The sequence below is a fragment of the Theropithecus gelada genome, chromosome 1, assembly GCF_003255815.1.
Source record: "Theropithecus gelada isolate Dixy chromosome 1, Tgel_1.0, whole genome shotgun sequence".
In the NCBI taxonomy this organism is placed as follows: Eukaryota; Metazoa; Chordata; class Mammalia; order Primates; family Cercopithecidae; genus Theropithecus; species Theropithecus gelada.
Genome location: NC_037668.1, coordinates 186,767,832 through 186,792,425, shown reverse-complemented (window position 1 = coordinate 186,792,425; position 24,594 = coordinate 186,767,832). Strand labels below are relative to the sequence as shown.

At 40.9% G+C, this 24,594-nt stretch overlaps 1 protein-coding gene across 5 annotated transcripts in view; it reads left to right on the top strand.

The window, feature by feature from the left end:
• The first annotated feature begins 382 nt into the window (after positions 1-382).
• SOAT1 (sterol O-acyltransferase 1) overlaps positions 383-24,594 on the top strand; it is a 63,426-nt gene continuing 39,214 nt past the window's right edge. Inside the window, exons 1-2 of one of the 5 annotated variants that reach the window (XM_025389463.1) lie at positions 383-617; positions 9,592-9,717. In XM_025389463.1, coding sequence (XP_025245248.1) covers positions 9,600-9,717 — 118 coding nt within the window. In that variant the 5' untranslated portion in view covers positions 383-617; positions 9,592-9,599. The other 4 variants (XM_025389471.1, XM_025389470.1, XM_025389473.1 and 1 more) reach the window with 4 other exon arrangements.

Genomic DNA, 24,594 nt, shown 5'->3' with positions numbered 1-24,594 from the left:
TCTTGGTGTGTAGATAAGTCAGCGATTCTTGCTTCTGGCTAGTTCTACGTTGTTCCTGGATGGTGAGTTCAAACTGCAATGATCCACAGCTCCAGAAGTGGCTTATTCCAGTCGGCCTAGGAGCCAAACGACCCCGCAGCTCCATGCTACCACGCAGGATGCCGTTTCGGACTTGCAGGGAGTTGTCGCAGTCCGGTTTTGGCTTCACCTTCTACAGCTAGGGTGGAAGTGTCAAGCAAGATGTTGTCGCTGGTGTCATGATGTCCAGGTGAGAAGCTTACCTGGCAGGCTGCCAGGGCCAGCTAAGAGCGCTGGCGCCGGGAACCCGCGCGCCCGGGAAGGGGCGGGGAGGTGGGCGGAGCCTGGCAACCTCGGGACCACCAATAGGATGCTCAGCCGGAGCTGGCCCTGCGCGTGACGCAGCGGAGCTCGGAGGCAGGGGGCGTAGGGGCCGGGCTGTCCGGCGCTTTATCTTTCTCTGCCGCCCAGCAGGCGACGTTGCGGGCGCTGGGCGCCAGGAGAGGTTCCCGGAGCCGACCTTCCGGCTGGCCGCTCTGTGACTGCTTCCCGGCTCTGCCCTCTTGGCTAAAGTCCCCGCTGCCGGGCGCGGGCCTCAGGTAACGGTGGTGCTCCCGCGCCGCTCCTCGCTTCCCGCTTGGGTCCACCGGCCTCAGCCCGCGGGGAAGCGGTGGCGGCAGCAGCTCCGACTCGGCCTTGTCCTGGGCTGTGCTGGGGCGAAGGCGAGACTCGGCGAGTGCAGGGGAGTTGGGGAGGAGAGGGCGGGAAAGTTACCGTCAGGCGCCCGGGTCACGGGAAGCCTTTTAAACCCTGCACGCTGGTTTGGTATTCCCGAAATCTCGAGGCATCTCTCAAGTCGGTAGTAAAGAAAGTTAGGAATTGGAAGACGTTTTATTCTTTAAAAAGCGAAACCAAAAATGCACTCAGGAAGTCAGCTTTTTAATGATTTAGAGAAAATGTGTGAAGGGAAGGATGGCATTAGCAAGACATGAAAATCTGTATGGGCACCAGAACCTTTAATCAAGCTCATGTTTTATTTTAAAATATTAGGATGTAGGTAAGTTTCTGTTTTCCCTAAGTGTTAATGGCCATGTAATTTAAATAATATGTATATTGAACGACCATCTCTAAGTGAGAAACAACTATATAAACTTTATTCTCTGTATTTATATATAGGTTAAGTTCGTTGGTCACTTATTTTTGTTTGAGACCGAGTCTCGCTCTGTCGCCAGGCTAGAGTGCAGTGGCGCAATCTCGGCTTACTGCAACCTCCGCTTCCCGGGTTCAAGCGATTCTCCTGCCTCAGCCTCCCGAGTAGCTGGGATTACAAGCGTGCGCCACCACGCCCAGGTAATTTTTGTAGTTTTAGTAGAGACAGGGGTTCACCATATTGGACCAGGCTGGTCTCGAACTCCTGACCTCAAGTGATCCGCCCGCTTCGGCCTCCCAAAGTGCTGGAATTACAGGCGTGAGCCACCGCACCTGGCCTGTTGGTCACTTTTTAATGTTTAAGTGACTGCCACCTATTTAAACTTTTTTTTTTTTCCAGCGTACTTGGTTTCCTCTTCCTTGAAGTAGAATTCAATTTGAAGCTTTGTGTGTGTGTGTGTGTGTGTGTGTGTGTGTGTGTGTGTGTGTGTGTGCTTTTTAAAAGTTGGGCGGTGTCAGTGAATGACTTGTTAAGGAAGTCTGTGTGTTGTCTGGGTGTGAGAATCGGTTTTGGAAGGAGCTCTGTGGCATTGAATTGTCGTTTAGAAATGCACGTGTTTTAGTGAATCATGTGCTAAGAACCCCTCTGAGGTTTCGCAATCTTTTAGGATAAAGACCTACTGAGTGAGCACACTCTTTCTATCTCTGGTTCATTTGGCCCACTTTCCTTCTGGCTTTCCAGGTTCATGCCACACTGGCTTTATTTTTGTTACTGGAAAGCTACATTTTCTTTCCTATCTCCTGGCTTTTGGGAGTTTCCTCCACCTCTAATGCTATATTCTCTCCCTCCCTCCAACTCTTATACCTGCCTCATATATCAGCCCACATATCGCTTCCTCTGGAAATCACCCCATCCCCATTAAGCCCTCCACGAACTCTTTATTCTCCTTAGCAGAAGTTGATCATTAATTGTAATGAATTAGTTGCTTTGTTCCTCTGCTAGTACATTTCATGAAGGCTGGTTTAGCCTATCTGTTAATTCTCAGGGTTGGCCCAATGAAAGAATGAGTAAGTTGGTAGACAGAGGAAGGAACTTTTGAATGAGAAATATAGTGATCCCCGCTTAGCCGCTTTCTGTAGTGTCAGCTACCTAAGGTGGGAAACAAGAGTACAATAAGACATTCCGAGAGAGACCAAGTGAATTTTAATACAATATATTGTTAATCTCTTACTATGCCTAACTTATTGAAACTTTGCCTCCCAGGTTCAAATGATTCTCATGCCCCAGCCTCCCAAGTAGCTGGGATTACAGGCGTGTCCCACTATGCTCGGCTAATTTTTTTTTTTTTTTTTTAAGATGGAGTTTGGCTCTTTGTTGCCCAGGCTGGAGTGCAATGGCGCGATCTCGGCTCACCGCAACCTCCGCCTCCTGGGTTTAGGCAATTCTCCTGCCTCAGCCTCCTGAGTAGCTGTGATTACAAGCGCCTGCCACCACACGTGGCTAATTTTTTTTTCTTTTCTTTTTTTTTTTTTTTTTTAATTGGTAAAGACTGGTCATATCTTACTGATCAGGCTGGTCTTGAACTTCCGACCTCAGGTGATCCCCGGCTCAGCCTCCCAAAATTCTGGGGTTACAGGCATGAGCCACCGCGCCCAGCTCCTCTGGCTAATTTTTGTATTTTTAGTAGAGACTGGGAGGGTTTCACTGTGTTGGGCAGACTGGTCTCAAACTCCTGACCTCAGGTGATCTGTCTGCCTCGGCCTCCCAAAGTGCTGGGAATACAGGCATGAGCCACTTTGCCTAGCCTGTAGATGAAACTTTATAATAGGTATGTGTAGGAAAAAACAACGTGTATTGGATTCACTGTTATCCACCGTTCTAGGCATCCACTGGGAGTCTTGGACCGTATCCGCCATGGATATGGGAGAACTACTGTATTAACCAGGGAAGAGTCCCTTTTTCCTATGGGAAAAAAAATGGAGAAAGTTTTTAACAAAGACTAGCTAAATTCATTTTTTTAAGAGGATGGCTTTGTTTTGCTTTTTTTTTTTTTTTTTTTTTTTGCCACATTGGTTAAGAGATTATACTAACCATACAGATGTAAATGAGAATTTGTTCCTGTTCTTTAGTTCTGCTAATTACTTAATGACCCAGTTCTGTGACATGTAAAAGCTGTAGCGCTGTGTTAGGGCAAACCTTTGGGTGCCAGAGGGAAAGTTTTTTTGCTCTGGATTGTAAATTCTATCCACAGTTGTGTCCCTTTTCCCCCACTGAATCTAAGGGTGATGTGGCAAAGTTCTTCACCTGGAGTGGACACTCAGTATTTGTGATTCAGATTTATGGGCTCTTTTGAAAGCTTTATTAATGGGAACACTGAGCAGGCTAAAGTTGACATGTCTTTCCAAGTTCATTTGTTTCTCAAATCAATTCTTTTTGTTTTGCTTTCTTAAGATAAGTTAGATGCTTATCACACTGTATGATAATGTAATTGCGTGCACAGATTAGATTCTTAAGAAATTCTTATTCAATCAGTGTGTTGTATAAATAGCTGTCTACTTAGCTTTATGTTACCTGTGACTTTGAATAAGTTTGTTAGCATTTCTGAATCTCCTGCATCTTTAAAAATGGACATGTTAAATGAGATATGTGCTACACCTCCTGCTCTCAGCACTTTGTTACCTGCTTCCTAAACATTAGCGATTCCTTCACTGCTAGACCTCTTGAGAGACTAGTCTTATGATCGCTGTTTTCACTTCCTCAACTTACTTGCAGCATACTCCACTATATTTCTTTGTCCTTCCTCCTAAAACTGTGCATGTAATCAAATCGTGGCTATGCATGTCCCCCAATTGTGAAATATCCCATGTCCTGTCCTCCTCTTCTTTCCTTTCCTTTTCTTTTCTTTTTTTTTTTTTTTTTTTTTGAGATGGAGTCTAGCTCTGTCATCCAGGCTGGAGTGCAGTGGCATGATCTCGGCTGACTGCAGCCTCCGCCTCCTGGGTTCAAGCAATTCTCTGCCTTGGCCTCCCGAGTGGCTGGGATTACAGGCACCCGCCGCCACCGCCCCTGGCTAATTTTTCGGATTTTTAGTAGAGACGGAGTTTCATCATCTTGGCCAGGCTGGTCTAGAACTCCTGACCTCGTTATCCACCCAAGTCGGCCTCCCAAAGTGCTAGAATTACAAGCGTGAGCCAGTGCGCTTGTTTAAGAAACAGTGGAAGGCCAAAGTAATGAGTAGAGAAAATGAGAGAGCCAAGATCATGGGCAACATAGGGTGACTCCGTCTCAAAAAAAAAAAAAAAAAAGCCGGGTGTGATGGCTCACGCCTGTAATTCCAGCACTTTGGGAGGCCGAGGCAGGTGGATCACCTGAGGTTGGGAGTTCAAGACCAACCTGACCAACATGGAGAAACGCCGTCTCTACTAAAAATACAAAATTAGCTGGGTGTGGTGGCCTGTAACCCCAGCTGCTCTGGAGACTGATGCAGGTGAATCGCTTGAACCCAGGAGGTGGAGGTTGCAGTGAGCTGAGATCGTGCCATTGTACTCCAGTCTGGCCAACAAGAGCAAAACTCCATCTTAAAAAAAAAAAAAATTGATGGTATTTAAGGAGTTGGTGGTGAGTGGCAGGTAATGCAGGAGTTACTAGATCATGGTAAGGACTTATGATGTTTGAAGGGGTTTGAGTTGTGAAGTGACTTGATCTAACTTATCTTGAGTGCAATGGCGCGATCGAGGTTCACTGCAACCTCTGCCTCCAAGTTAAAGCGATTCTTCTGCCTCAGCCTCCCGAGTAGCTGGGACTACAGGTGCCTGCCACCACGCCTGGCTAATTTTTTGTGTTTTTAGCAGAGACGAGCTTTCACCGTGCTAGGCTAGCCAGGATGGTCTCCATCTCCTGACCTTGTGATCTGCCCACCTCAGCCTCCCAAAGTGCTGGGATTATAGGTGTGAACCACCATGCCCAGCCCTGTTTTAGCTTTTGATGTAAGGTTTCCTCTAAAGTAGCTTGATGGTTCCTCATCTTATTACCAAGGACCCTCTTTTTATATTTCTTTTTTTGGAGACAGGGTCTCACTCTGTTGTCTGGGCTGGAGTATGGTGGTACAACTTGTGCTCACTGCAACCTTTGCCTCCTGGGTTCAAGCAATTTTCCTGCCTCAGCCTCCTAAGTAGATGGGATTACAGGTGCTTGCTGCCACGCCTGGCTAAATTTTTTTTTTTTTTTTTTTTTTTGTATTTTTAGCCTAGTGTACCTTAAGTATGCCCCAAACACTTAATATTAGCCTACAGTTGGGCAAAGTCATTGAACACAGACTATTTTACAATAAAGCGTTCACTATCGCGTGTAATTTATTGAATACTACACTGACAGTGAAAAGCAGAATAGTTGTATGAGTACTCTAAATATGATTTCCATGGAATGCATGTTGCTTTTGCACCATCATAAAGTTGAAAAACTTTAAGTTGAACCATCATAAGTTAGGGACTGTCTTGTACTTAGAATAATTGGTTACATGTTAACTGATACATTCGCTTTCTCTCTTAATGGCTGCCTGTTGCACTCCAGGTACTCCACACTAGATTTGGGGGAGTCTTACAGAAAATACTATGTAATCCCCATCTTTGAGAACTTAAGCCTAATGTAAGAGACAGAGAGTATTGCTCTCTGATTATAGGACAATGTAACATGTGACAGGATGCGCAGAGTATAGTGGGACCGCAGAGAGGGTAAGATGAGAGGCGGTGGTAAAGGAAACTTCAGAGGGTGTGAGTTGGAGGCAGTCCAGCGATTAGGAGGGCAGGTTGTAGAATCTGATAGTCTTTGTTTTGAATTCTACTTCTGCTGTTGGAGAATTATATGATTCGGGACAAGTTAAATCACTTCCCTAAACTCGTGTAAAATGAGGATATAATACTTATCTAAGGTTGTAAAGATTAAATGTCATGTAAAAAGTTTAGCAGCACAGTGCCTGGCAGTGCATAATAGGTGCTCATTAAATCAGAACTGTTGGTATTAATTCTATTACTGCTGCAGCCGTGATTCTTTGAAGGCTCAAGTAGGAGTTAGCTAGATAAAAGGGCAGAGGAGAAATAGCTTTCTATAGACAGGGAAGAGTATATGGGACCCCCTGGTGGCCAAAGAATATTTGGGGAGTAACAATAGTATCTGTCTTGATTCTATTGAGATGAAAATAATACATGTAGAACACATAAGCACTAAAAAAATCAGCTGTTAGTATTCTACTTTGAGAAATACTGCATTGTGCTATACTGTTTCATAGGGTTTGGGTAATAAACTTTAATCTGGCATTTATTTTTTAATCATTTTGCTGTCTTTTTTTTTTTTTTTTTTTTTGAGACGGAGTCTTGCTCTATTGCCCAGGCTAGAGTGCAGTAGCGTGATCTCAGCTCACTGCAAGCTCTGCCTCCCTGGTTCATGCCATTCTCCTGCCTCAGCCTCCCAAGTAGCTGGGACTACAGGCGCCCGCCACCACGCCCAGCTAATTTTTTTTTTGTATTTTTAGTAGAGACGGGGTTTCACCGTGTTAGCCAGGATGGTCTCAATCTCCTGACTTCATGATCTACCCACTTCAGCCTTCCAAAGTGCTGGGACTACAGGCCTGAGCCACCACACCTGGCCTCATTTTGCTGTCTTTTATGCTTTAAAATTTTGCTATATGCTCTTTAAAAGAGTATTTACTTTAAATTCCCCATCATCTGGCCAGAAAAAAAATTCCTGTTATTCCTTGTAAAATTCCTCTCTTACTGAAACATCTTGGTTCCTTTTGCATCTTTCTTTTTCTTCTCTGATTTCTTCTACTTTGAGGCCGTCCCTCAAAGTTTAGTTTTCAGTTCTCACTTCTCTCATCATTTCTGATGAAGAGATAGATGCTCTTGTGGCTTCCTCTGTCGCTTTTACACAGAATTGAACCATTGTAAGTTGGGCATCATCTTGTGATTAATTAGCCCTGACTTTTCCCTTCAGTTCCTCTTAATTAGATCTTATGATATCATTTCTACTTGATATATTCATCTGCTATTCCACAATTGTTTCATTTGTTTGATTTCAGAAATAATTAGAAGAAAGCTGATCTAGATTTGTCAGATTTCTACTTTGCCAAGTTGTAATAGCTGAAAAACAACCAAACTCACCATGTACTATATTTCATCCTTTTATACAGAAAAGGATATTTTGATATAAAAATTGGGAAAGACTGTAGTGTCAGAAATGATATGTAGCTTTAGAATAATGTAATGAGTATTTCACAGTTGTTTTCTTCTTGCTTTAGACTCTTGAAAACTTTATCACTTAGTGAAACACTGCTTTACTTTTTATTTAAAATTGTTTTTTTTGGCCGGGTACGGTGGCTCATGTCTATAATCCCAGCACTTTGGGAGGCCGAGGCAGGCGGATCATTTGAGGTCAGAAGTTCACGACCAGCCTGACCAACATGGGGAAACCCTGTCTCTACTAAAATACTAAAATTAGCCACGTGTGGTGGCAGGCGCCTGTAATCACAGCTGCTCGGGAGGCTGAGGCAGGAGAATCGCCTGAACCCAGGAGGCGAAGGTTGCAGTGAGCCGAGACCGCGCCACTGTACTCCAGCCTGGGCAAAGCGATACTCGTTCTCAACAAATAAATACATAAATAATTGTTTCTCGAGATGTGGTCTTGCTATGTTGCCCACGCCAGACTCAAAACTCCTGGGTTCAAGTGATCCTCCCTCCTCAGCCTCCCAAGTAGCTGGGACTACGGCTGCTTGGCACCATGCTAGTGAAACACATGGCTTTAGAGTAAACCTTGTACTTGTCTTGATACTGATCTTTGTGACTTTGATCATGATTTTTAGTGCTTAAAGTGTCTCACCACTGCCTTCCTGAAAAATTTCTAATTTCTCAGGCCTTTATAGTTTGACTCCTGTCCTCCTTTCTAGTCTTTTCCCTCATCACATTTCTCTGTTACCAACTTTTTTCCCCCAGTAGTTAGTGGTCTTTGTAGTTTGGATCCAACTAATGCCAGTTCAAGTCTGGCTCTGTCGTTAGCTGTGTGGTCTTGGGCAAGTTGCTGTAATGAGAAGAAAAGGAGACTCTAGTACCTGGGGCTCTGGTGTGTGTTCCTATGGATTCAACTTGTTCAACTGCAGGTGTATTCCTGGTACATGGGTGGAGGACACTGCCAGTAACTACTTTAAATGATTGTTTTCTCATGTGAAAACTGAGGGTAATATTTTTTTTTTTTTTTTTCAGAATTGTTATGAAGATCAAATGAGAAAACTTAAAGCACCTGGCAGGGTCCTTGCACTTTGTAGATACTTAAAAATTTGTTTTTGTTGTAGTTCAGTTCAGTCATGGTTCCCTGAACAGGGCTTATAAGGGCCTTGTTTTAATCCTTTCTTGCACATGGAATGCACAGTTCTCATTCTTCAAGACTGTGTCTCAAATACCTTCTTTTCTGTGAAACCTTTACATCTTCTGATCTCTGCTGTCTCTGAACTTAAGGTATTGTTTTTACCATTGACTTTGTTATTAAATCATACTCCACCTTGTGGCATCTTTGTAGTTACCTGTTACTATTTAATCTTTTTTTTTTTTTTTTTTTTTTTTTTACATACTTAATGCTTTCTTCAACTAAATTGTTCTTTAAAAGTGGGGTCTATGTTTAAACCAGTGAAATTATTTTATAGGACCTGATTTCTTCAAATTTGTTATCTTGAGTATCTTGTACACAGAAAATGCTTTGAAGTGATTAATGCAAAAGGAAGAGAATATATCATCACATTTCACCTATCCTAAATATAGTGGTATTGTGAAGTTCACGTAAGCCAGATACTTAGTTCAAAGCTGATATGGTTTGCCTCTGTGTCCCCACACGAATCTCATCTCTAACTGTAATTGCCATGTGTCAAGGGAGGGACCTGATGGGAGGTGGTTGGATCATGGGGGCAGTTTCCCCCATGCTGTTCTCGTGGTAATGAGGGAGTTCTCGTGAGAGCTGATGGTTTTAAATGTGGCACTTCCTTGCCCTGTCTGTCCTGCTGCCACGTAAGACATGCCTTGCCTCCCCTTGGTCTTCTGCCATGATTGTAAGTTTCCTGAGGCCTTTCCAGCCATGCGGAACTGTGAGACAGTTAAACCTCTTTCCTTTATAAATTACCCAGTCTCAGGTAGTGTCTATAGCAACCTCTGCCTCCTGGGTTCAAGCCATTCTCCTGCTTCAGCCTCCCAAGTAGCTGGGATTACAAGCATGCGTCACCACGCGCAGATAATTTTGTATTTTTAGTAGAGATGGGGGTTTCTCCATGTTGGTCAGGCTGGTCTCGAACTTTTGACCTTAGATAATCCACCAACCTTAGCCTCCCAAAGTGCTGGAATTACAGGTGTGAAAATGGACTAATACAAAAGCTTTACCTTCTGTCCTAGACAATACAATGGTGGGTGAAGAGAAGATGTCTCTAAGAAACCGGCTGTCAAAGTCCAGGGAAAATCCTGAGGAAGATGAAGACCAGAGAAAACCTGCAAAGGAGTCCCTAGAGGCACCTAGTAATGGTGAGGCTTAATTTTTTTTTTTTTAGGTGAATTAGTGAAATAGAGAACAAATACAGTGTTATAGATTAAGTAACTCTTTAAGATTAAGATCTTAAAGAGTTAAGATCTTAAAAGTTAAGATCTTAAAAGAAAAGATCTTAAAAGTTAAGATCTTAAAAGAAAAGATCTTAAAAGATCTTAAAAGTTAAGATCTTTAAAAGTTAAGATCTTAAAAGTTAGGATCTTTAAGATTAAGATCTTAAAGAGATTAAGATCTCTTTAATTCTTTATTGTAAATGGGTATTGATAGAGTTTTATATGTCTAGTAACAAAGCAATTAGAAAGTACGTCCTTTCTTATTAATGAATTCAGTGGACATCTATTGGTATCTGCTGTGTTTTAGAGACTATTCATTCAGTCACCTAACCTACCAATAATTGCTGAGGTCCCCCGCTGGATGCTGGTGCTATAGCAGTGATCAGTATGGATTTGTTTGCCATTATGGAGCTCCGAGTTAAGTGAATGAGAAAACCTCCAAAATTATACACATAGTTAGATTTATCACAGTGTAATATTCTTATAATTAACTACTCTCATAATAGATATAATGAGTAAAATGTGAGTAGTTAGCAGGGTGCCTAATCCAGTTCAATACTGAGCTATAAATCTTGGGAGGGGAGTAGTAGTTAGGGAGTTTTATTAGTTCTTGTGTCCACATTTGCTTAATGCCTGACTACGAAGAGGAATACGATAGTCCTTTGTTGTTAAGGTCAAGGTTTATAACTATGAATGATAGACTTGTAAACACAACTCTAATTGATGTCATCTATTGCATCAGGGTATTTTATTTTTGCAGTGACATTTGTAAAGGTTTGATTGCAACAAGGATTTGAAATTTGAGGATTGTTTAGTTAACAAATAGGTGCGGAACTTTCTGAGACAGGTTGTCTTTGGCATTTCATCTCTTTTCATAAAGAAACAGTTTTGTTTTTTCTACCTAAATTTAATTAAAGTTAAATATCAACAGCTGGATCCCACCAGGAATGTAAATATTGCTGCTTGAGTTGGCATAATGAGGTTTATTGATAGGCTCTTAGCTATATATGACATATTTATATTGCATATGGGCTAGTTTTAGTGTGATATAAAATGTGAGATTTATGCAAAGGAGGATGAGCCAATACTGGGGAGAATTCTCCTTCCATGATTTAGGGACTTAGTGATAACCCAGCTTGTTTCCCTTGCCTGCATTTTCACACATTAGAAACTTCATACTTGTGTGTTCCTTCCAGTTCTCGGGACAGAAAAGTTATTTTAATTGAAACTTTCTGTCACTGTATGTGATCATTCTCTTTACGTCCCAAGTTTTTAAAAAGATTCTAAATTCTTCTAATTTCTATTATTTTCAGTGTTCTTTATTGTCCTAGTTCATTAAGTTTTAGTCAAGCCAGGTTTTAGTGCAGGTGTTAAAAATTGAATTGGTTAGCTTAAATCAAGAAGTGTAACAACCTCTTTGGTTTAATGTAAGTAATGCTAATTTGAAAACGTTTCTTCGCATATTGTAACATTTGTTAACCTTGGGGAGTAAGTGCTTTGGGAGTAATCCCAAAGTTCTGGGATTATGGGCGTGAGCCACCGCGCCCAGGCTGGTCTAGGTGCCCTTTCTTTCTCTCCTTTTTCTTTTCTTCTTTTTTTGAGACAGTTTTGCTCTTGTTGCCCAGAGTAGAGTGCAATGGCGCAATATTGGCTCACTGCAACCTCTGCCTCCTGGGTTCAAGCCATTCTCCTGCTTCAGCCTCCCAAGTAGCTGGGATTACAAGCATGCGTCACCACGCGCAGATAATTTTGTATTTTTAGTAGAGATGGGGGTTTCTCCATGTTGGTCAGGCTGGTCTCGAACTTTTGACCTTAGATAATCCACCAACCTTAGCCTCCCAAAGTGCTGGAATTACAGGTGTGAGCCACCGTGCCCGGCACTTTTTCTTCCCCTCTTCCTCCTTCTTTGTTTCTTCCCTTTTTCCCCATCCTCTTCTCTTCCTTTTTCCTTCCATTCCTCCTAATTTTTTTTTTTTTTTTTTGGAGACAGTTTCACTTTGTCGCCTAGGCTGGAGTGGTGCAATCTTGGCTTACTGTGACCTTCACCTCCCAGGCCCAAGTGATCCTCCTGCCTCAGCCTCCCGAGTAGCTGGGATAAAGTCATGTGCCACCACGCCCAGCTAATTTTTGTATTTTAATAGAGTCGGGACTTCAATATGTTGACCAGGCTGGTCTCGAACTCTGGCAAGTGATCTGGTTGCCCTGACCTCCCAAAGCGCTGGTATTATAGGCATGAGCCACCATGCCAGGTCTCCATTCCTTTTAATTTTTTAGTAATATATTTGCGTACCAATAAAGTCACCATTTTAAAGTTTACAATTCAGTGGTTGCTAATATATTTACAAGGTTGTAGAACCATCACTGCTGCTTAATTCCAAAACATTTTTATCACCCCCGAAAGAAGTCCCATTCCTCTCTTAGCCTCTAGCAACCACTAATATACTTCCTGTCACTTTAGATTTGCTTGATCTGGGCATTTCTTACAAGGGGATTCATAGAACATGTGGCCTTTGTGTCTGGCTGCTTGAGCTTAGCATAATGTTTTCCATGTTTGTTTGGTTTTTTTATTTGAGGCGGGATCTTGCTCTACTGTCCAGGCTGGAGTGCAGTGGCTGTTCACAGGCATGATTATAGCACATTGCAGCCTCAATCTCCTGGACTCAAGTGATCTTCCTTCCTCAGCCTCCTGAGCAGTGTGTTTTAAGATGTATCAGTACTTCATTTTTTTGTATGTGTGGCTGAATAATATTTCATTGTGTAGGTATGATACAGTTTGCTTATCTGTCAGTTGATACTTATTTTGGGGGTTATTTACAATGATTGGCTGTTATAAATAATGCTATGAACATTTGTGTAGAAGCTTATGGAATATATGTTTTCAGTTCTCTTGGGTATATACGTAAGAGTTGAGTTACTGAGTCATGGTAAACGTGTGTTTAACTTTTTGAGGAACTGCTATACTTTTCCAAACCAGCTACTCCTTATGTTCCCACCAGCAATGTATGAGGGTTCCAATTTCTCCACATCCTCACCAAGACTTGTTATTATCTGTCTTTTGATGATAGCCTTCCAGCCAGCAGATTAATAATCTGGTGTCAGTTAAGCACCTTTGATCTAAATGTAAGACAGTGTACCAGGTTTGTTAATAGGGAGCTTGAAGTTGGTGTACATGAGATACCCAAATAGAAAACAATCCTTTGTTATAAATAGGAGCTAAGTGAGTTATAGTAACCAAGTAGAGACGGATGGGGTCGGGGGAGCCCTTGCTTTAGAATGAAGGAAAGTCTCACTGAAATAGATTTTGAGTTTGGCCTTTGAGATAAGACTGGGAGAGGGCTTTCAATCCAAAGAGGTATGTGTTTGTAAAGACTTTAAGACAGTACAGTGTTGTGTGTGTGGTGTTTGTTTGCTTTTAGAGAGGATGAGGGGTAAGTAGTACAGATGGATTTGTGGTTGGTTTTCATGGATAGGAATATAGAGCAAATTGGAAAGGCCAGAAGTAAGTAAGAAGATAAGGCTCCAACAGCCTCTCAGTACCCAGCCAACTGCCCTGACAGCCGGTGGATAGTGGCCCTTGCTGGGGACCCTCCAGTGGCCCAGGAGGACAAAAGTGGCTTTAAATTTGACACATGCACATTGAAGCAAGTCAAAGGACTTGATGTGAAGCATAGAAGCAGATAGTGCCAAATAGCAAGCCGTAATTGGTATACATTTGATGAGTGGGGCAGTATTTCCTTCTTTTACTGCTGCTGAGGTGGTGGAAATTAGTTAAATTCATTGTGAAATGGCACACACTGAAGGTATTTGTTAATGAGGGTTCCAGAAGCGTTAGAAGTAGCACCACCATATGCTGACTTAGACCAAGTCAAGGAGTCACAAATGCTAGTGTGACAAGGCAGAGAGGATTGTTGTAGTAGGAAATAATAAAGACATTTCCTTTTCAAAACCAGCACATCTCAACCGTTTTCAGTCAACTCCCTTTAAACCTCTGGCACTAAAAACAGTGCCTTGCATACTTAATGTTAAATGAAAGACGACTAGGTTTTCTGGATTTAGAAAGACCACCTTTAATACCTCAAAATGAAGACATCTGTGCAGTTGGCAGTTGTGAGTGAAAACACCGTTTGCCAAAACAGACGGCTGGTCAGAAATGATTGTATACCTGAAAAGAAATGGTCAGTGTTCAATTACTGTAGCATTCTGGATGCTTAATAGGGGCTCTGGTTTTGTTGTAAAGGTGATGTCAGTTCTCAGAAATACCATGTCGACATGTTCTATGTGGTGGCTTGCATCTATAGTCTGAGCTGCTTGGGAGGACCATTTGAGCCTAGGAGTTGAAGTCCAGCCTAGGCAACATAGTGAGACCCCATCTCTTAAAAAAAAAAGGTCTTAACTACTGGAAGATTTGCGACTTAAAAAAAGAAAAAAAAGACTCGAAGTCTTACTGTATATGTTGTCATTGACTGATGACCTACTTGTGTTAATGATTTTGGACAAATCTTACAGCTTGCCAGTGCTTAGGTTGCCTTTTATGCAAAGTCAAGGATAGCCAATATGAAAGCACTTTCTGCGTGTATGGCACTGTGTTCATTAAGGTATTATCTTATTGGCAGTGCCGCCAACTCTTCTGTCCCAGTTCCTAAGGTAGCTTTTATAATCTCCTGTTGTATATCAACTGAGAATTATAATCTACGTGAAATCCTCTAATATTCCTACCAGTAATTACCTCTTGATTTAAAACAAGATAATATGATGTTGTAACAGTTCAGTGGTAATAAGGCAAATTATCTTCTTGCATATATAGTTAGCCTACACAGTTGATACAGACGTAGTGATAAAAGAAAAATAAGCCAAAGTTACTCTAGTTGAGTAATATAGTTCCCAGATGGCTGGGCACGCTGGCTGGCGCCTGTAATCCCAGCACTTTGGGAGGCCGAGGCGGGCGGATCGCTTGAGGTCAGGAGTTCGAGACTAGCCTGACCAACATGATAAAACCCTGTCTCTACTAAAAATACAAAAATCAGCTGGGCGTGGTGGTGGGTGCCTGTAATCCAAGCTACTCAGGAGGCTGAGGTAGTAGAATTGCTTGAACCCGGGAGACGGAGGTTGCAGTGAGCCGAGACTGCGCCACTGCACTCCAGCCTGGGCAACAGAGTAAGACTCTGTCTAAAAAAAAAAAAAAAAAAGTTTGGCTTTATTAAACAAATTGCTAAAATGTGAATATAAATTTTTTTAAATTTTAAAGTAATACTCATTGAAAAAATTCAAACACCATAGAAAGTTATTAAGTAATACTTCCTCCCACAAGTAACTTTTTTTTTTTTTACATGTGGGATCATATTTAAGATCTCATCTGCAATTTGTTTCTTCTATACTTTGTAAGTCTCAGATATCTTTTCATTTAGTATATGTAATTCTTTTAAATACCTGTGTAGTATTTCTGCTGTACAGATGCTTGGTGGTTTATTTAACTTGTCCCTTATTGATGGAAACTTAGGCTGTTTCCAGAGTTGCAGTATTACAGACAGTGCTACAGAGAGCATTATTGAAACAGCATCATTGCTTACTTGTACTGGTGTACCTATAGGATACATTCTTTTTTTTTTGAAACGGAGTCTCCTTCTGTCGCCCAGGCTGGAGTGCAGTGGCGCGACCTCGGCTCACTGCAACCTCCGCCTCCCTGGTTCAAGCGATTCTCCTATCTCAGCTTCCTGAGTAGCTAGGATTACAGGGGCACGCCACCATGCCTGGCTAATTTTTGTATTTTTAGTAGAGACAGGGTTTCACCATGTTGGTCAGGCTGGTCTCGAACTCCTGACCTAGTGCGCCACCTGCCTCGGCCTCCCAAAGTGCTGGGATTACAGGCGTGATCCACTGTACCCGGCCAGGATACATTCTTAAAAGTGAAATTGCTATGTCAAAGGGCTTTTGCATTTAAAATTTAGATATTATCAAATTTCCTTTAAAAAATGTTATACCACTTTATATTCCTATTTATACTGTTTCACCACACTCTTTGCAATAATCTTACCAGTCTTTTAAAATTCCCGATTTGATGGGTGAAAGACAGTATACGTATAGCATAAATTTGTTCTCATGAATTTTAAGTGAGGTGTGGAAATTTTTTCATATTTATTGACCATGTTTTTTTTCTTTAAAAGTCGTGTTCATATCCTTTGCTCACTTTTATTCCTTATCTGGTGGTTATTATTTTTAAGAGCTTTTTCTATATTAAAGAAATTAATCTTTTGATTGTGCACTTTGAATATTTTCTAACTAGTGATTTGTCTTTTGACTTTGCTTATGTATGTATGCTTTTCCATGTTTTGTTTTTATATATCAGATATTCTTTTAATTGGTGTAGTGTTTTTTTTGTTTTGCTTTGTTTTTGTTTTTTGAGATGGAGTCTCACTCTGTTGCCCAGGCTGGAGTGGAGTGCAATGGCATGATCTTGGCTCACTGCAGCCTCTGCCTCCCGGGTTCAAGCAGTTCTCCTGCCTTAGCCTCCTGAGTAACTGGGATTACAGGCATGTGCCACCATGCCCCACTAATTTTTGTATCTTTGGTAGAGACAGGGTTTCACCACGTCAGCCAGGCTGGTCTCGAACTGCTGACCTCAAGTGATCCACCCACCTCAGCCTCCCAAAGTGCTGGGATTACAGGCATGAGCCACCACGCCTGGCTGCTTATAGGTTTTTTTGATCATGCTTAGAAATCATTCAAGATTATGAAAAAAAGAAAACACGACTTTTGTTTACTTTTGTGGTGTTTTATAGTGACATATTTGATCCACGTGAAATTTATTTTTGAGTGATGCATTCATCATTGGGGAATCTAAATTTTTAGTTTTCCAAAATGGCTAGCTAGTTGTTTGAACATTAACTATTAAGTCTTTGTTTCTGTATGAACATACACTAATTTCTAGCTCAGATACACATTTCTAGCTCAGATTCCATTTTTCTGAAGTAGTGCAGACACGCGAGTAGTTGAGAACTTTGTAAAGTTTTCGTGGTCAGTGGAGCAATAGACGATTACAGTTGGATTTTACTATCTTCCCTTTTATTATTAAGATTGAAAAGTGATTGGCTCAAGAAATACTCCCAAGCCTAACCATACTATGGACATAAAGGTGATTTTTCAAGTGACTTTTGTATTGCTTTGTGGAGAAGAAAGTGAAGCTGGAATGTAGGTGTTCTAAGACATGGTCAATAAGAGTTTTTTAGAAAGCAATCAGGATTTAAAAATGAGTTTGAATTTCTAGGCAATAAACTAGTCAGTGCCTACACGTTAGCTAGTTCTGTTCTTGCCACAAGTAGATGAAGATAACATTTGTTAAAAGAACTGAAACTTGAAAATTGGTTATTAGTCACTGATTAGTATTCCTTAGTCATCTTTAGGAGTATAATCACATAGGTTGGCTGGCTTTTTTTTTTTTTTTTTTTTTTTTTTTTTTTTTTGGGGGTGGGAAAACATGTTTTTTTTTTGGTTTTTTTTTTTTTTTTTTTTTTTTTTTTTAATGCTAGGGGTCAGAAGACATGGATTTCTTCAGGCTCAGTTACTGTTACTTATTGGCCATGTGACAGTGTACAAGATGTTTAATTTCTTTGAATCTCAGCTTCTTTATTTTAAAAATAGAAATGAGGCCAGATTAGGCTGGGCACGGTGGCTCAAGCCTGTAATCCCAGCACTTTGGGAGGCCGAGACGGGCGGATCACGAGGTCAGGAGATCGAGACCATCCTGGCTAACGTGGTGAAACCCCGTCTCTACTACAAAATACAAAAAAACTAGCCGGGCGAGGTGGCGGGCGCCTGTAATCCCAGCTACTCGGGAGGCTGAGGCAGGAGAATGGCGTGAACCCGGGAGGCGGAGCTTGCAGTGAGCTGAGATCCGGCCACTGCACTCCAGCCTGGGCAACAGAGCGAGACTCCATCTCAAAAAAAAAAGAAATGAGGCCAGATTGGTGGCTCACGCTTATAATCCAAGCACTTTGGGAGGCTGAGGTGGAAGGATTGTTTGAGGCCAGGAGTTTAAGACCAGTCTGGGCAACATAGCAAGACCCCATCTTTAAAAAAATTAAAAAAAAGTAGGTGGGCATGGTAACATGTGCCTGTAGCCCAAGCTACTCAGGAGGCTGAGGTGGGAGGATTGCTTGAGCCCAGGAGTTAGAGGTCACAGTGAGCTGGGATTGCACCACTGCACTCCAGCCTGGGTGACAGAGCAAGACTATATGTTAAAATTTGTAGCAGATTTAACAAGGATGGGGATTTAGAAATTTGGAGGCTGTAATGTCTTCAGGGAAAGAAGAGTTGCGGAATGGGTGGAAAATATTGGCTAGCAAGAAAGCAAAGATAAGAAGTGTAAACTTCTTTCTCAGAACATTTTGTATTAGAAGGAAAAGTACAGCATGTCATGAGGGTTAAGTGATCTTCAAAAGGACTGGTTTTTAAAGAAAAAATCATTTCTCAAATTTCAGTTATGTTGCCATTATATTACTATTACTATGTAACTTTAAAAAATTCACTTAAAAATTTATTCTCAACCTAAGTAATAAATTGTTAAATCATAGGTTTGATGTTCAGTTACTTATTTTTTAAAAACAAATTTAATATGTAATACTTGATAAGTAAGTGTTAGGAGAACCACAGATTTTATTTTCAATATCATTGATGACATCCATGTCATAATTTCTGAAACATGATTTTTAAAGAACAAATTGTCTCAGAAATGTAAATGTGGACAATATTATTGACTCAATGGGTTGAACTTTTTGAATAGGGAAAGATCAAGATAATAGTAGTTTGCAGGGGTAGTCTTGAAAGAGAGATGGGCTACTCTTTCCTCTGACACAGAAATGTTGGAGAAGAGGATGAAAGACAGCGAAAATTAAGAAACATAGAAGACATTTAAGGATTGGTAGCAAAACTGAACAACTAAAAAGTTACTTGGTGGGGCTGGGACTTGAAAATGGAAAAGGTTTCGAAACACTTTTGTGAGGAATGTCACAGAAATTCATCAAGAGGCAAAGACAAAGATTGCATATTTTCATTGCAGGCCTGCCTAAGGCTTGACAGCAGCAGTTTAAAATGGGCCCATTTTCCTAATTTTTTTCTGTAGTGCATGGCAATTTGGAATCAGAAGGCAGATAGCAGGTAATATCTGGAGTCAGCGTGTGGCTTCGTGGGTCCAGAAAATTGGTGGTGGTGATAAAGGACAGATAGAAGTAATGACAGGGGGTTAGTAAGTCTGTTCTGGTTGAGAAAACTAGAAAACCAAAACAATGACTTCTATCAGAAGAGAAACTGTCTCTTTCCCTGTCTTTCTCTTTAGCGATGAAACCTTCCATAGAAATTCCCCAACAGACTTCTCATGTCTCATTGGCCAGAGTTCGATTACAAGTTATGCTAGCTATCTACCTTTTGCTTCTCCAGTCTTTTCTACCCTACTTTGTTTCCTGGGAGACTAACCTTAAGAACTGCAACAATAGTCTCCAATGCCCTGTGTGGTTCTGGTAGGCTTGGCCAGTGGGGGAACTTCAGGAGATCTAAGAGCAGAGAGTAAGGTGGGTGTGTCTGTAACTAAGTTTCTCTCCCTGGTAGGTAACCATCGCTCCTCTCTAATATTTCTCTCCAAAGAGTTCTCTCTGAGTTCCACTAACCCTTTCCCCACTTTGCCCTTTCTGGCCTCAGGATGGTAACAGCTTTCATGATGTTTATTACTAGCCCTAGAATTCCGTATCATCCTTACCATCCTTTGTTGGTTTTCTTAAACTCTGACCACACACTTACAAAAAGGACCTCTTTAAATTTTTCCCAGTCAGTAAGCTTGAGTGGGTCATCTCTTTGCTACCTGATATTCAGGCCCATTTTTAAGTCAGTTTTTGGCAAAGGCAGTGACATGCGTGTCCTTATTTGGAAAGCAACCATCAGTATTCACCATAGCTGTGTTGTATTATAAAAAATAATGTGTATGTACTTGTCCGTTTTATTTGCCAACCAGATTTACGGTAAACTTGGCCATCCAGAACAAAGTTGGCAAAGGTGGCTATGTTCATTCCTTTGTGTTCGTAGTGCTTTCTCATGCTGCAACAGTGGAGTTGAGTAGTTGTTACATAGTTGCAGACTATACTGCCCTTTATGGAAAAAGCTTTCTGATTCTTGATCTAGAATTACGTTGTTCAATATGGCTGCCACTAGAAGTACACTGTTTAATATAGTCTGGTTGAGCACTTGAAATGTGGCTAGTCTGGACTGAGAAACACTATAGTTGTAATATGTCAGATTTCAGAGACTTACTTGCACCTGTTTCTTTTTACTTTTTAATGTGGCTGCTGAACATTTTAAAATTACACACGGTGATTCACATTTTTTATATATATATATTTTTGTTTTGTTTTGTTTTGTTTTTAGACAGAGTTTTGCTCTTGTTTCCCAGGCTGGAGTGCAGTGGTGCGATCTCGACTCACCACAACCTCTGCCTCCCAGGTTCAAGCAATTCTCTTGCCTCAGCCTCCCAGGTAGCCAGGATTACAGGCATGCTCCACCACGCCTGGCTAATTTTGTATTTTTAGTAGAGACGGGGTTTCTCCATGTTGGTCAGGCTGGTCTCCATGTTGGTTAGACCTCATGATCACATGAGGTCACCCGACCTCAGGTGATGCGCCTGCCTCGACCTCCCAAAGTACTGGGATTACAGGTGTGAGCCACCGCACCCAGCCACACATTTTATGTTTATAGGACAACACTGATCAGGAATGTAACTGGTGGCCTGGAAAGTAAGTAGATAAACTTCCCTTAGACAAAAGCCTATTAAATACAATATTGTCAAGAAAAGAGAGCATGGCATTTAGAGGCATCTGACTGAGCTTCAGGCCTCAGAAAAATCCAACAAGTCTTCATAGCTTCATTCCTTTGCCTGGAATAGTTTCTAGCATTTGTTCACCATAATTTTTCTTTATTATTTGAGACTCAGTTCAAATATTGACTCCTCTGCAAAAGCCTCCTACACGCCTCATTCTTCCACAGCGCTTCTCTGTATTGTCCTTTTGCCTATTTGTAGTTTTCTCCTGAGATCCTGAAGGGAGGGTTTGCCCTGCATGTATTAGGTGCTCAGTGGGCGGGCCTTTACTTAATGCATGAGTACATAAATTGAGTAAATTAGTTACGAGTTTAACAAGCCTGATTATTTGTCTCTTTTCTTCTGTGTAACTTTGGCAGTAAATCGACTATAGTAATAGAAGTGTAGGATTGTTAGGGAGAACACTGTGGAAGCAGCCTAGGTAGAAAGGCACAGCTCGCTGGGGCTGTTGAGTGGGGCCTGATTGCGCTCTACATTTCCGGTTTTGCTAAAGGTATCACTATAATAGTATAGTACAACAGTGGATCACTCTTACTTGTCCTGAAGATTATGTAGGGTAAAGTACATTTTTGTTTTATTTTTTGTAGAGAATGGGAGTCTTGCTTTGTTGCTCAGGCTGGTCTCAAACTCCTGGCTTCAAGTGACCCTCCTGTCTCTGCCTCACAAAGTGCTAGGATAATAATAGGTGTGAGCCAGTATACCTGAAGTCTGGTGTTTTGTTTTGTTTTGTTTTTTAGGGTGGCAAAGCATTCATAATTTTACAAAAATTTTCATCAAAACTGGTTAAAATAAGATTTTTGACGTGTCAAGGAATAAATTTTAAACATGCCCATTAAATATAGTAGGGTTTAAAAGAGAGAGCATTTATTCATGAAGGTAAATATTGCAAGCCTGATTTTTTTTAGAAATCAGAAAGTTAGGGGAAAAATGTTGAATAGTTTTCCTTAAGGACTTATGTGGGGTTCTATTAAGTTTCAGATAGCAAATAACTGACTCCTAGTGTTAGCAGTTAGTGTGTTACTAGAGGTAAGGCAAATAATTCAGAAATTACATCACCCTCAGTCCTGGCTTATCATTGTTTCAGGGTCAGTGTTTTAGAACTTGAGAAGCCTTGAGTTGAGTGCTGGTAAATAGTTCTTCAAATCATTGGATGTGGGTGGGGATGGTGGCTCATCCTTGTAATCCCAACAATTTCAGAGGCCAAGGCCTGAGGATTGCTGGAGGCCAGGAATTCAAGACCAGCCTGGGCAACATAGCGAGGCTCTGTCTTTACAAATATTTTTTTTAAAAATTAGGTGGGCGTGGTGGCATGTGAGTGTGGTGGCATGTGCCTATAGTCCTAGCTACTTGGGAGGCTGAGGTGGGAGGATCCCTTGAGCCTAGGAGTTCCAGGCCACAGTGAGCTATGATCATGCCATAGCCACTGCCCCCTTGCCTGGGCAACAGAGTGAGAACCTGTCTGGGAAAAAAAAAAAAAAAAAAAAAAGCTGTGGATATTAGCTTTTGGGCATTCTTTTGACTTTTTTTGACATTTTGTCTTCATTTATTTATGAAATAGTTTATTTATGAAACCATGGTCTGGTCATAGAACTAAATTAAAAATATATTCATATAACATATTGAAAAATCAAATGGACGTTTGTCTTACCCTTATATTTCTTAATCAGTTACCAGTTTGTAAATATCTTAAATTAATCCTCTGCTCTGCATTCTCCTTGCCATTTACAACATCACTTTTTGTCTGTATTTATTGCATTTCTCTGTTATGTGATCCTTTCCATCTTCCAGTATCAGCTCAGTATTTCCCTGCATGAAATTCTTAGTTTCCTCAAAGCCCTTGTTATTATATGAGCTCTAATCTGCTTCCCTGTCATCAAATCTGCCACTATCGATAATTGAAGACATTCTGCTGTCTCTTGGCTTCCACTGATGTTAAGTCAGGCACACGTTCTAATTGCAGTACTTGTGTAGTTGATATTCTTTCTGGGTGCTTTTAGTTTTTTTTAACCCCTGCGTCAGGCAGTTTCACTGCGATGTGTCTAAGTAGATTATTATTATTATTATTATTTCTTTTGAGATGGAGTTTCACTCTTGTTGCCCAGGCTGGAGTGTGATCTTAGCTCACCACAACCTCTGCCTCCCGGGTTCAAAACTGCCTCATCCTCCCGAGTAGCTGGGATTACAGGCATGCACCACCATGCCTGGCTAATTTTGTATCTTTAGTAGAGACAGAGTTTCTCCATGTTGATCAGGCTGGTCTCTAACTCCCGACCTCAGGTGATCCACCTGCCTCAGCTTCCCAAAGTGCTAGGATTGCAGGCGTGAGCTACCACACCTGGCCCTAAGTAGATTATTTATCCTGCTTGGAATTCTTTGACTTTATCCTAGAATTTGTATCTTTCAATAGTTCTGGCCAATTCTCAGCTATAATCACCTCAAATATTGTCTCTCCTTATAGAGCTCTGATTAGATGCATTTTGTACCTTCTTATTCTTCATGTCTTTTTTCAAGTGACATACTATGAAAAGAAAAGTTCAATAGAAGATTAAATTATATTTCTACCATAAAAATAGAGTAATAGTGCGATGAAAATAATATAGAAGAATATGTAATGACAGAGAAAAATGTCTACAATATATTAAGTGAAAAAAGCAGATTATAAAGCAGTATGCATATGAGTTTGTTTTTATGTTTTTATGGTTTGTTTTTAAAGGAAGGAGTTATTAAGCTTTAATTACCCCAAATATGCCTCTAAAGTTCATTTTGGCAAAGTAAATATTTCTGTTCAGTGTATTTTTTCTGGGAAATTGCTTTTATAAATTTGAATGACTTTAAATCATCCTTTTTAGGCAAAATATACAATAGCAATTGTCAATGCTGAAATAAAAATACTTAAGCTATTACCATGTAGAGTAAATGAGAAAATACAAATTCTCAATTTTAAAAATTCATCTGCCAAAATTATAGTTCATTATCATAGGTTTTTTTTTTTTAAATGAAGATAGCAAGCTAGACGTTGTAGTTTTCTGTTTCACACTTTTCAGCATTCATTCCATTCTGTTTCATTCGCTTATCTGTGTAGGTCTGTGCACATAATAATGTCTGATGTTTCTCGGTTCCGTAATGTAACAGATAACTTGACACTTTATTAAAAAGATAGAATAAAGATATTGAGTATCTCATTATTCACAAACTCATTTGTGAATAATGGCAGATGGCATTCAAAATTAACTCTACCCTGGGCCAGGTAGGGCGACACACGCCTATAATCGCAGCATTTTGGGAGGCTGAGGCAGGAGGACTGCTTGAGGCCAGGAGTTCAAGTCAAGACCAGCCAGGGCAACATAGTGAGACCCTGTCTCTACAAAACACTTAAAAAAAAATTAGCTGGGTGTGGTGGTGGCACACATCTATGGTCCTAGCTAGCGGGTGGCTGATGCAGGAGAATCACTTGAGCTCAAGTGTTAAGAGGCCACAGTGAGCTGTGATTGTGCCTCTGCAGTCCAACCTAGGTGACAGAGTGAGATCCTGTCTCAAAAACAAAAAAGCCCAAAAAACTCTACCCATATTTTATTAAAAGGGCAGATATCAATTAATCCAACTGCTTTTAAAATTACAGTGGTACCATGATTCAGTGTGAAAATAAGAAACTGTCTCTAAATCTGTGACAATAATAGTAAAGCTCAGTATGTACCATACACAGGAGTTACACAGAGCAGTACTTTCTCATAAAAAAATACTGTCATACCTTTCAAATCCAATTTTTGTTATAAAATTACAAAAAAGATTCTCAGTCAGAATACCGCAGTTAGTCAAGTTAAACACCGGGAAACTACATTTCTGTAACTTAATATACAGAAAGGAATATTTCAGAACAGAGAAATTAGAATGAAATGAATTTTAGGATATTTTTAGCATCACCTCCCCAAAACCCTGTACCCATTAGC